Below are 12,997 nucleotides of genomic sequence, written 5' to 3'. Positions count from 1 at the left end.
GAACCAATTTAAAATTGCCTACAGCCATGTGTTATTATTTTAGGCCTTCGATGCCTGTCTGCGGTCACTCCTTCCACTAGGCCTCCACTGACCACACCACTGCTGCCCGTGTACCCCTGGAACCAATTTAAAATTGCCTACAGCCAGCCCAATTTTTTTATTTTAGGCCTTCGATGCCTGTCTGCGGTCCATTCTTTCAACTACTATTACACTGACCAGGGCACTGCTGCCCGTGTACCCCTGGAACCAATTTAAAATTGCCTACAGCCATGTGTTATTATTTTAGGCCTTCGATGCCTGTCTGCGGTCACTCCTTCCACTAGGCCTCCACTGACCACACCACTGCTGCCCGTGTACCCCTGGAACCAATTTAAAATTGCCTACAGCCATGTGTTATTATTTTAGGCCTTCGATGCCTGTCTGCGGTCACTCCTTCCACTAGGCCTCCACTGACCACACCACTGCTGCCCGTGTACCCCTGGAACCAATTTAAAATTGCCTACAGCCATGTGTGATTATTTTAGGCCTTCGATGCCTGTCTGCGGTCACTCCTTCCACTAGGCCTCCACTGACCACACCACTGCTGCCCGTGTACCCCTGGAACCAATTTAAAATTGCCTACAGCCAGCCCAAATTTTTTATTTTAGGCCTTCGATGCCTGTCTGCGGTCCATTCGTTCAACTACTACTACACTGACCAGGGCACTGCTGCCCAAGTACCCCTGGAACCAATTTAAAATTGACTACAGCCATGTGTTAATATTTTAGGCCTTCGATGCCTGTCTGCGGTCACTCCTTCCACTAGGCCTCCACTGACCACACCACTGCTGCCCGTGTACCCCTGGAACCAATTTAAAATTGCCTACAGCCAGCCCAATTTTTTTATTTTAGGCCTTCGATGCCTGTCTGCGGTCCATTCTTTCAACTACTACTACACTGACCAGGGCACTGCTGCCCGTGTACCCCTGGAACCAATTTAAAATTGCCTACAGCCATGTGTTATTATTTTAGGCCTTCGATGCCTGTCTGTGGTCCCTCCTTCCACTAGGCCTCCACTGACCTGTCTACTGCGGCCCGTGTACCCCTTGAACCAACCTAATAAAATATTTAAAAAATTAATTTGATTATAAAAAATAAGATCGTGTTGAGATCTCAAATGCAGACATTTTAACAATCAAAACAAACACACAACAAATATCTGGAACTGTACTACAAAGGTCCAACAGCTACAATTTCTTTCTCCTGCAAGAAGTTAACTGAAAGTTTTTTGGAGTTGTTAACACAGATATGGCAGACACCGAGTGTTGTCCTGTCGCGTCTCCTTTAAATTATTTCCAATAAGATGTTAAACTATTAATTTAATAAAATCAATAATTAAAAAAATAATTGAGTAAGTCAAAAGCACATTGCAAATAAACATTAATTACAAATCAAGAAGCATGGCGCGTCCGAGGGTGAGTAGATACCGAATAAGAATATAATCACCCTCGGACGCGCAATGCTTATTTACAACAGCCTTCCTTCCTAAGAATCAGCCCTTCCGTGGTGTAGAGAGAGGTTGTGTTACACTCCAAGGTGTTCCCCAGGTTGCCTTTCCTGAGCTTCGATCTTCCGGCTCTCGTTTAGTAGCTGTTGGAAACTACGCTGCATTAGGCCTACTAATTGTGTATGGGGTGTAGAGACAGGTTGTGTTACACTCCAAGGTTTTCACCAGGTTGCCTTTCCTGAGCTTCGATCTTCATGCTCTCGTTTAGTAGGTGTCGGAAAGTAGGCTGCATTAGGCCTACAAATTGGGTATGGGGTGGAGAGAGATGGTGTGTTACACTCCAAGGTGTTCCCCAGGTTTCCTTGCCATTGCTTCGGTCTTCCGACTCTCGTTTAGTAGTTGTAGAAAAGTACACAGCATTAGGCCTACAAAATGGGTATGGGGTGGAGAGAGATGGTGTGTTACACTCCAAGGTGTTCCCCAGGTTGCCTTTCCTGAGCTTCGATCTTCATGCTCTCGTTTAGTAGGTGTCGGAAAGTAGGCTGCATTAGGCCTAAAAAATGGGGAATGGGGTGGAGAGAGATGGTGTGTTACACTCCAAGGTGTTCCCCAGGTTTCCTTGCCATTGCTTCGGTCTTCCGACTCTCGTTTAGTAGTTGTAGAAAAGTACACTGCATTAGGCCTAAAAAATGGGTATGGGGTGGAGAGAGATGGTGTGTTACACTCCAAGGTGTTCCCCAGGTTGCCTTTCCTGAGCTTCGATCTTCATGCTCTCGTTTAGTAGGTGTCGGAAAGTAGGCTGCATTAGGCCTACAAATTGGGTATGGGGTGGAGAGAGATGGTGTGTTACACTCCAAGGTGTTCCCCAGGTTTCCTTGCCATTGCTTCGGTCTTCCGACTCTCGTTTAGTAGTTGTAGAAAAGTACACAGCATTAGGCCTACAAAATGGGTATGGGGTGGAGAGAGATGGTGTGTTACACTCCAAGGTGTTCCCCAGGTTGCCTTTCCTGAGCTTCTATCTTCAGGCTCTCATTAAATTGTGGTTAAATGGAACAACTGCATTTGGCGTACTAGTTGGTTTGGGGCCTACTATCGGTGTCTGCCACTCCTTGCTGTTCTCCTGGTTTCCTGTCCTGAAATTCCATTTTCAGCCTCTCGTTAAGTAGTTGTTAATGTTAGACTGCATTTGGCCTACTAGTTGGGTTGGGGCCTACTATCGGTGTCTGCCACTCCTTGCTGTTCTCCTCCACTGAACAAAGCTGTGCCGCCTGTTTACTACGGTTGCCAATTTTGAACTGCATTTCGACTACTTACTGATTTGGCCCTACTCTCTGTGTCAGCCTCTCATTCCAGTTGTCCTCCACTGCAATGCCCCCTGGTTATTCCTGTGTTACCAATTTTGAACTGCATTTAGCCCACTTTCTTCTTTGGGCCTATATCTGTGTTTCCACTTCATCGTGCCCATTGCCCAGCCAGTGATAGATGAGTCTGCTGGTACATTGACCCATAACGCAACATTCCCCGTGCACGCTACACAACAACATTGTGACCCTGCTGAAAGTCAGGTTGCTCTTCCCGCATACCATACCACCTTACACGGGGACAAAGAGGAAGGTGCAGATGAAAGTGCAGGTTCCTTCATCAGGTGGGGGGAGGAATACTAGTTGGCGACGTCACTGGCACAGGGCCTCTCATAGTACGCAAAAGTGTTGCTGCCGGTGGGAGGCACCCCCGCCGTGCAAACACACCGCTGTACTTTGAGGGGCCCTGTGCCAGTGCCAATGCCAACGAGTGGGCCCCCCCCTGCTTGCTCAGGATCACAGCACTTGCAAAGTTGAAATACTTACCTCTCCCTGCTCCACTGCCGTGACGTGGTCCAGATTTACTGGGCCCACTAATTACTTGAACCAGCCCTACCCCCCACAACTTTAGCCAAATGACCCCCAATTTCAAATGCCTTCCAATTATTTTAAGGTAAATTACGCTTGACAAGCTTCATTAAGAAGAATGGATGGTTTTGACATTAAAATGGGCACTCTAGGTGTTTTCCTGGCCCCCACTCACTGCCGACTATGCTGCCCCATTGACTTGCATTGGGTTTCGTGTTTCGGTCGATCCCGACTTTACGTCATAATCGGCCGATTTCACTCGACCCGACTTTGGACATAGTCGGGTTTCGCAAAACCCGGCTCGACTCTAAAAAGGTCAAGGTCGCTCAACTCTAATGACCACTGCTGAGAATTGTAATAATTGTCTTTAATTTCCTCCATTCGTATGCAATTTGTTTGTCTTTGGATTGGTTGATTCCAAAACCCTTTATAGTTTTATAATCTTTTCCAGCTTGTTGAGCATCAAAACCTATTTAAAAGGAACCTGTCACCAGGTTTGGCCGATAAGAACTATGGCCATCACCTTTCAGGGTTCATATACAACATTCTATAAAGCTGTATATCTGCCCCCAACCTGACCTAGAAGAACTGAAAAACACGTCATCCATACGAACCAAGAAGGAGGACGGCGATCATAAGAAGATGGGAGGCACCGGACCAAGAAGAGCTACACCCCTCGGACCGGTCCTGCATGTGAGCATAATAAGTGTTATTTTTCAGTTCCTCTAGATCGGGTTGGGGGCAGATATACAGCATTATAAAATGCTGTATATAACCCCTGAAAGATGGTGGCTGCATCTCATATCGGCCAAACCTGGTGACAGGTTCCCTTTAAGTGAGATGTTGAGAAATCTATTTTATTTCTGCCATTTTACACTACCACAAATGCATTGTGAAGATCAGACTTTGATAAATCCTTGTTCTATAAAAAAAACAGGTGCCCACTCACACATGATTATCATCCTATTGATTGAAATCACTAGGCTCAAATCCATTCTTCCAATGACCTTCTATTCCTAAAGTTACTCATACCTTTCTAATTCAAAGACATAAGATATTGACTCATTTTCCTCAAAAAAAAAATTACAAAGTTTGATATTTGTTACATGTTTGTTTGATTTGATTATATGTACTTTTAGGATTAGTGTGAAACTTTGAGGAAGCTTTAGGCTATATGCATGCAAAAATGTGGACAATTCTGAAGAGTCCATAAACTTTCAAACATAACAGTATCCAAGTAAATATTTCAAATATACTATAAGTGTAATTGAGCATCTAGTCACAGCTCCATTTTAAATGACAATTTTGAAACATCACTTAACATTGTTAACTTAGTTTTTCATAATAATGAAATAGAAACTTTCTAATTGAATTTCAACTGATTAATAGGAAAGGTATGTAGCTTACCTGGTGTAAAATTATATTGTGCAGAAAACCCAAGAGATTCTAGTTCACCATCAGCAAAAAATTTAATCCACAAGAATCTTCCACTTGATTTTATAAAAGGAGGGCTTTGTTGTCCACAGTAGCGTCCAATAATTGGTGAAAAACCAAAAGGTCCATCTCGTACCTCAAGATGATCAAATTTACATTCCCAAGACGACTCTATGGCATACTTTTCATCAAAATGAAGTTCAATGCATTGTCTGGGGGCAGCTGTTTGAGAAGAATCATAATGCAGATTTTAAATACAGTAAAATTGTACTTGTTCATCCAACAAATATTCAATATATTTGACATGTGTTTACATGTATTTTACATTATTATGTAAGTCATAGTACAGCAATAATAAATGACAAAATGAGGACCATTCCAATGGAATATACTGTACATAACACCTTAACCTCATGTTTTGAGTAAAATTGAAAGTTGTTTCAGTATGGTAGACACAGAACAACCATGCATTATATATTTATGTATTTATTTATATGAGTAAGTCAGGGTGGAAAAGTGACTGCATAGAATTTCTATTACAATGCTATTAAAGACTTATTAATAATTGGTGACCCCATTAGAGCTTTTAAGTTTGGGCCCATGCTGTTCAACTTACACCACTGCCCATGATCATCATTGATCATCCCACTGCCTGTGAGAATTAAGAAGTCCGCAGTCACATAGAGTCACTGCAAACTGTAAGTTCAAGCTTGGACAACTACTTTAACCAAAAACACTGTACTAAGTCTGATATTACACTATACAAGTCTGATCTTACCACCATACAGTGACCATATAATGGTAATATCAGGTCTACACCACTGCTCTGCAGACCATATATGTGTATGTTGTGCAGGTTCTCACCAGTGACGTCTCACTGATTGTTGTCATTCATTTTCCCTTTTCCTTTGCATTCGTTCCAGATCACCATGACCTCTCCTTCAATTCATAACTCATCCCTGCAAAATGTAACACACAGACATCTTCACTTTACTGATTTTCCAGGACTCTCCTCACATTCTACCATCTCCACAAACCACAACTTGTTATACCTTATAATAATTCCACTGTGCCTCCTTTAATAATACTCCCCCTTGTCCTATTATAATAATGACCCTGTACCTCCTTATAATAATACAAATATCCCCTGTGCTTTCTTATATTAATAATAATAATGACTCACTGCTTCCCCTAAAATTATAACAATCTCCCCATTGTGCCTCCTTTTAATAATGACCCTCAGTGCCTCTTAATTGTAATAATGCTTCTGAGCAGGGGCGCCCCATGTAAAAAGTCCTATCACGTCACAAAGAAGAGCATATCTCCTATCATTTTATACTGCAGCACTAGACAGTTATTTTGCCCCTACTGAAGCCCCTAAGTGGTGTCACTCACTATAATAACCCTTTCATGACCTCCGTAGACTCCTATTTTGCCCCAACAAAGTATGATGACACCACACAGTATGATTGCCCTACAAGACTTACACAAAGTATGATGCCTCGGAGCACCCCACACAGCAAGATTGTCACCAAAGCGTCCCATACAGTATGATATCCACCACAGCCCCTAATATACAGTAAGAGAGGCACTATTGACTCCCAAACAGTATGATGTCCACAACAGACACCTATATAAAGTCTGATATCCACTAAAGCCCCCCGTACACCATGAGGACCCCACAGCCCCATACAGTATAATGTACCCCATAACCATCCTATACAGTATGATGTCCACCACAGTCACCCCACACAGTATGATGTCCACCATCACCACCCTATACAGTAAAATGGTCCCGCCACAGTCACCCGCACAGTATGATAGATCCCCCATACACTATGAAGATCCCCAATAGCTCCAATACTGGATGACAGTCCCCACAACAGCTCCCTATATAGTATGGTGGTCCACATCACACACCCATATAGTATGATGGTCGCTCCAACAGCCCCCTATATAATATGATGGTCCCCATAACAATTCCATATAGCATGATGGTGCACCTCACAGCTCCTTATATATTATGATGATACACCTTACAGCCATATATAGTTCTATATGATGGTACCCTCAACAAACCCCATATAGTATGTCTCACCTCACAGCCCCCTATATAGTAAGATGGTCCACATCACTGCCCACTATATAGTATGACTGCCCAAATCACAGCCCACTATGTAGTATGATGGTCCACCTCACAGCACCCATATAGAATGATGGTCCCTCCCAAAGCCCCCTGTAAAGTATGATGGTACATCCCACAGCTCCTATGTAGTATGTTGGTACTCCCAACAGGCCCCCATATAGTATAATAGTTCACCTCATAGCCAACTATGTAGTGTGATAGTCCCCCCAACAGTACACCAGAAAGTACGGAGGTCCACCCACCAGCCCCCTATATAGTATGATGGTCCAACTGACATCAACCTATATAGTGTGATGGTCCCCCACAACCCCACAAAAGTAAAAAAAATCCCTATCCTATACTCACCTAATCCAGGCACCTCATCTTCCACAGTGTCTGGCTCCTTTCTATCCATTCTCCCAGTGGATGGTAGCAGTGCGATGCAGTGACATCATTGCACTGCCAACATCTCCTATTGGTGCTGGCCTCCAACAGGTCGCAGACAGAAGGGACATCCCCGGCCTGCTGGGGCAAATGATGGAGCCAGCGACTTTGTGCTCCGTCACAGCTGTTAATAGTTTGGGCATCTTGAGGATGCAGATTCTGATAACAATGTGGCAGACAAGGCAGCCCACGACCAGAGAGACCCTTCTGGCATTTGCCAGAATTGCCAGATGGCCAGCCCGGCCTTGCTGACAAGGATAAAAGATGACTTCCGAAGTTTAGGGTGGCTGAGTACAGCATCAGGCTTCCAGATAGGACAACCTCTTTGATCATACCATTACCTGGATAATCTATTAAGCTATAAAGACAGTTCGGATGGTAATCTTAATGAAGGTTATGCTTGAAAAAGATGCACAGAATTCATTAAGAAGCTTGTCACACTTATTGAAATTGGCGCATGTGTTAACTGTCCTGCACCAGCATATAAAATTTATTCCTGTCAATGAATGGAATACATTTGTATCTTAATTTACACAACTTATGATGCATTTGTTCGCCATGCTTGGCCATACCTGCTCCAGGCCAAGTTTCACCTACCTGGTGTAGCTTACCAAGACTGGCATACAAATTGAAAAAAAAAAATACCAAATTTTGCGATGTTTCAAACGATTTTCCAAAAAACTGCTTGATGAATCAGGGCTTAAATGTTCAATAGGATAATATCTAATAAACTTATTTATGATGACTTGTGCAAATGCCAGAATGCTATAAACCTAGAATATTGTTGAGAAGCTAACATTATAACTGCCGATATTACCCTTTAAAAAGAAATACAAAATGTGGCTCTTTATGTTTCACTAGAACAAAATCCAGGAGAAATTACCATATATGAAATATATATTCACATTCAGAAAATGTCAAAAATGAATAGGTAAATGAGAAAATGGGAATACTGCATACTATTATGCATTACTTTAAACCATACCCGGGGCTATGTATTCATAACACAACACCTATAAAATTGCATTTCTATTACTGCAATAGTTCTTCTCCACTCATCTGATAAGTAAAATTTGTATCTTGTAGTAACCACAGTTGGAAGCACCGCGTACAGTACAGACCAAAAGTTTGGACACACCTAATTTAAAGATTTTTCTGTATTTTCATGACTATGAAAATTGTAAATTCACACTGAAGGCATCAAAACTATGAATTAACACATGTGGAATTATATACTTAACAAAAAAGCGTGAAACAACGGAAATTATGTCTTATATTCTAGGTTCTTCAAAGTAGGCACCTTTTGCTTTGATGACTGCTTTGCACACCCTTGGCATTCTTGTGATGAGCTTCAAGAGGTAGTCACCGGGAATGGTCTTCCAACAATCTTGAAGGAGTTCCCAGAGATGCTTAGCACTTGTTGGCCCTTTTGCCTTCACTCTGCGGTCCATCTCACCCCAAACCATCTCGATTGGGTTCAGGTCTGGTGACTGTGGAGGCCAGGTCATCTGGCGTAGCACCCCATCACTCTCCTTCTTGGGCAAATAGCCCTTACACAGCCTGGAGGTGTGTTTGGGGTCATTGTCTTGTTAAAAAATAAATGATAGTCCAACTAAACGCAAACCGGATAGAATAGCATGCCACTGCAAGATGCTAAGGTAGCCATGCTGGTTCAGTATGCCTTCAATTTTGAATAAATCCCCAACAGTGTCACCAGCAAATCACCCCCACACCATCACACCTTCCTTCTCCTCTATGCTTGGTGGTTGGAACCAAAGATTTCAAATTGGAACTCATCAGACCAAAGCACAGATTTTCACTGGTCTAATGTCCTTTCCTTGTGTTCCTTAGCCCAAACAAGTCTCTTCTGCTTGTTGCCTGTTCTTAGCAGTGGTTTTGTAGCAGCTATTTTACCATGAAGGTCTGCTGTACAAAGTCTCCTCTTAAGGCCACGGTCACACCAGCATATTGCATCCGATGCGAGAGCATTGGATGCGATATGGTAATGACACTCGGCTCCTGCTCTGCTGTCAGCAGGAGCCAAGTGTCATACGTCTGTGCTCCGAGCCTCTCGCAGAGAGCGGATCAGAGAACAGCTGCGGAGGAGGTGGAGAAATGAATTTCTCCATCTCCTCCATTGCCAGGATCAGCGTATAATGCACATCACTTGGATGATATCTGAGTGATGTGCGTTGTCTCACTCACACCCATAGGCTTATATGGGTGGAGTGAGCAGAGACTCGGCCGAGTGTCGGTGACAATCGCAGCATGCTGCGATTTCACTCGCACACTGAAAACGGCCGAAGAAAAAAACGGTTATGTGAGCTGCCTCATAGAAGAATACTGGTTCGAGTGCTATGCAATTTTTTATGGCATAGTGCTGGTCCGTATTACGGTCTAGTGTTACTCCAGCCTAACAGTTGTTGTAGAGATGTGTCTGCTGCTAGAACTCTGTGTGGCATTGACCTGGTCTCTAATCTGAGCTGCTGTTAACCTGCGATTTCTGAGGCTGGTGACTCGGATAAACTTATCCTCAAAAGCAGAGGTGACTCTTGGTCTTCCTTTCCTGGGGCAGTCCTCGTGTGAGCCAGTTTCTTTGTAGCGCTTGATGGTTTTTGCCACTGTACTTGGGGACACTTTCAAAGTTTTCCCCATTTTTCAGACTGACTGACCTTAATTTCTTAAAGTAATGATGGCCACTCATTTTTCTTTACATAGCTGCTTTTTTCTTGCCATAATACAAATTCTAACAGTCTATTCAGTAGGACTATCAGCTGTGTATCCACCAGACTTCTGCACAACACAACTGATGGTCCCAACCCCATTTATAAGGCAAGAAATCCCATTTATTAAACCTGACAGGGCACACCTGTGAAGTGAAAACCATTCCCGGTGACTACCTCTTGAAGCTCATCAAGAGAATGCCAAGAGTGTGCAAAGCAGTCATCAAAGGAAAAGGTGGCTACTTTGAAGAACTTAGAGTATAAGGCATAATTTCAGTTGTTTCACACTTTGTTGTTAAGTATATAATTCCACATGTCTAAATTCATAGTTTTGATGCCTTCAGTGTGAATGCACAATTATCATAGTCATGAAAATACAGAAAATTTTTTAAATGAGAAGGTACTGTATGTCCAAACTTTTGGTCTGTTCTGTATGTAAGAGTCTTTTTTGAGCATGAAAACATCACGTTTTCTATGTTAGGAGAATGCTGGCATTATTAATATTTTATGCGCTGTAAGGTCTATGTGTATGTGTGAACCTATTCACTCTAGATACCCTATTGATCTAATTGTGGTTTACATAAATTTAGTCTTTCTAATTCGGCCATGTTCACACAGTGCGTTTTTTACTGCGGAACCGCCGCGATTTTGCCGCTGCGGCTCCGCAGCTGTTTTCCATGCAGGGTACAGTACACTGTACCCTATGGAAAACAGGAACCACTGTGCACATGATGCGGGAATTAACTAAAAAAGCCGCGCTGAATAGCTGCGGTAAAAAAGAAGTACCATGTCACTTCTTTTTGCGGAACTGCAGCGGTTCTGCACCCATAGACCTCCATTGTGAGGTCAAACCCGCAGTAAAACCCGCAGATGAAAAAAATATCTGCTAGTTTTCTGCGGTTTGTGGTGCAGAACCGCTGCAGTGTGGCTGCCCCCCCGTGCCCCAATCCCACCCCCCCATGCTCTGATGCCACCCCCCGTGCTCCGACGCCCCCCCGTGCCCTCATCTCCCCCCCTTATACTTACCCGGCCTCCCGATGTCCGTCCGTCCGTCTTCTCCCTGGGCGCCGCCATCTTCCAAAATGGCGGGCGCATGCGCAGTGCGCCTGCCGAATCTGCCAGCCGGCAGATTCGTTCCAAAGTGCATTTTGATCACTGAGATATAACCTATCTCAGTGATCAAAATAAAAAAAATAGTAAATGACCCCCCCCCTTTGTCACCCCCATAGGTAGGGACAATAAAAAAATAAATAATTTTTTTTCCCACTAAGGTTAGAATAGGGGTAGGGTTAGGGGTAGGGGTAGGGTTAGGGTTAGGGGTAGGGGTAGGGTTAGGGTTAGGGTTAGGTGTAGGGTTAGGGGTAGGGGTAGGGTTAGGGGTAGGGTTAGGGTATTTTCAGCCATTTTAACCCTAAAAAACTTCCTAGAAAACACACAGACTCTGCATAGAAAACTGCATTAAAAAAACGCATCAAAAAACGCATCAAAAAACGCACCAAAAACGCACCAAAAAAAGGACCTGTGTTTTCTGCCAAGAGCTGCGGTTTTTAGTGCAGAAAAATCAGTAGGGAAATCAGGAACGTGTGAACATGGCCTTCAAGTAAAATCATCCTGAAAAGTGTACATTGGGAGTTTCACACACTGACATTAACCCCTTCCCGACCCATGACGCCACGTAGGCGTCATGAAAGTCGGTGCCATTCCGACCCATGACGCCTATGCGGCGTCATGGAAAGATCGCGTCCCTGCAGATCGGGTGAAAGGGTTAACTCCCATTTCACCCGATCTGCAGGGACAGGGGGAGTGGTAGTTTAGCCCAGGGGGGGTGGCTTCACCCCCTCGTGGCTACGATCGCTCTGATTGGCTGTTGAAAGTGAAACTGCCAATCAGAGCGATTTGTAATATTTCACCCATTATAACGGGTGAAATATTACAATCCAGCCATGGCCGATGCTGAAATATCATCGGCCATGGCTGGAAATACTAGTGTGCCCCCACCCCACCCCTCCGATCGCCCCCCCACCCCCCCGATCTGGCCGGTACACTGCTCTGGCTCCCCTCCGTCCAGTGCTCCGCTCCCCCCCGTGCTCTTGTCCGCTCCCCCCGTGCTCCAATCACCCCCCCATGCTCCAATCACCCCCCCTGCACTCCGATCCACCCCCCCCCGTGCTCCGTTCCACCCCCCTGTGCTCCATTCCAGCCCTCCCGTGCTCCGTTCCACGCCCCCCGCGCTCCGTTCCACCCCTCCCGCGCTCCGATTCCCCCCCCCGTGCTCCGATCCCCCCCCGTGGTCCCACCCCACCCTATCATACTTACCGATCCAGCCGTGGTCCCGTCCGTCTTCTCCCGGGCTCCGCCATCTTCCAAAATGGCGGGCGCATGCGCACTGCGCCCGCCGAATCTGCCGGCCGGCAGATTCGTTCCAAAGTGCATTTTGATCACTGAGATATAATCTATCTCAGTGATCAAAATAAAAAAAATAATAAATGACCCCCCCCCCCTTTGTCACCCCCATAGGTAGGGACAATAAAAAGATAAAGAAATTTTTTTTTTCCACTAATGTTAGAATAGGGTTAGGGTTAGGGGTAGGGTTAGGGTTAGGGGTAGGGTTAGGGTTAAGGTTAGGGCTAGGGGTAGGGGTAGGGGTAGGGTTAGGGGTAGGGTTAGGGTTAGGGGTAGGGTTAGGGCTAGGGTTAGGGCTAGGGTTAGGGCTAGGGTTAGGGTTAGGAATGTGCACACGTATTCTGGTCCTCTGCGGATTTTTCCGCTGCGGATTTGATAAATCCGCAGTGCTAAACCGCTGCGGATTTATGGCGGATTTACCACGTTTTTTTCTGCGCATTTCACTGCGGTTTTACAATTGCGATTTTCTATTTGAGCAGTTGTAAAACCGCTGC

At 44.6% G+C, this 12,997-nt stretch overlaps 1 protein-coding gene across 3 annotated transcripts in view; it reads right to left on the bottom strand.

Moving 5' to 3' along the window:
• The window catches only part of NETO1 (neuropilin and tolloid like 1), a 317,272-nt gene that overhangs the window by 248,117 nt on the left and 56,158 nt on the right, over positions 1-12,997 (bottom strand). For 2 of the 3 annotated variants that reach the window (XM_069730976.1, XM_069730978.1), the window contains exon 4: positions 4,782-5,030. The exons of the other annotated variant lie outside the window; for it this stretch is intronic. In XM_069730976.1, the coding sequence (XP_069587077.1) occupies positions 4,782-5,030 (249 nt within the window). The remainder of the gene's footprint in view (positions 1-4,781; positions 5,031-12,997) is intronic. 3 annotated transcript variants of the gene reach the window in all.

This window comes from Ranitomeya imitator, chromosome 6, assembly GCF_032444005.1.
Source record: "Ranitomeya imitator isolate aRanImi1 chromosome 6, aRanImi1.pri, whole genome shotgun sequence".
Taxonomy (NCBI): domain Eukaryota; kingdom Metazoa; phylum Chordata; class Amphibia; order Anura; family Dendrobatidae; genus Ranitomeya; species Ranitomeya imitator.
The sequence above is the reverse complement of the archived record's forward strand: the minus strand, read 5'-3'. Positions and strand labels throughout refer to the sequence as shown.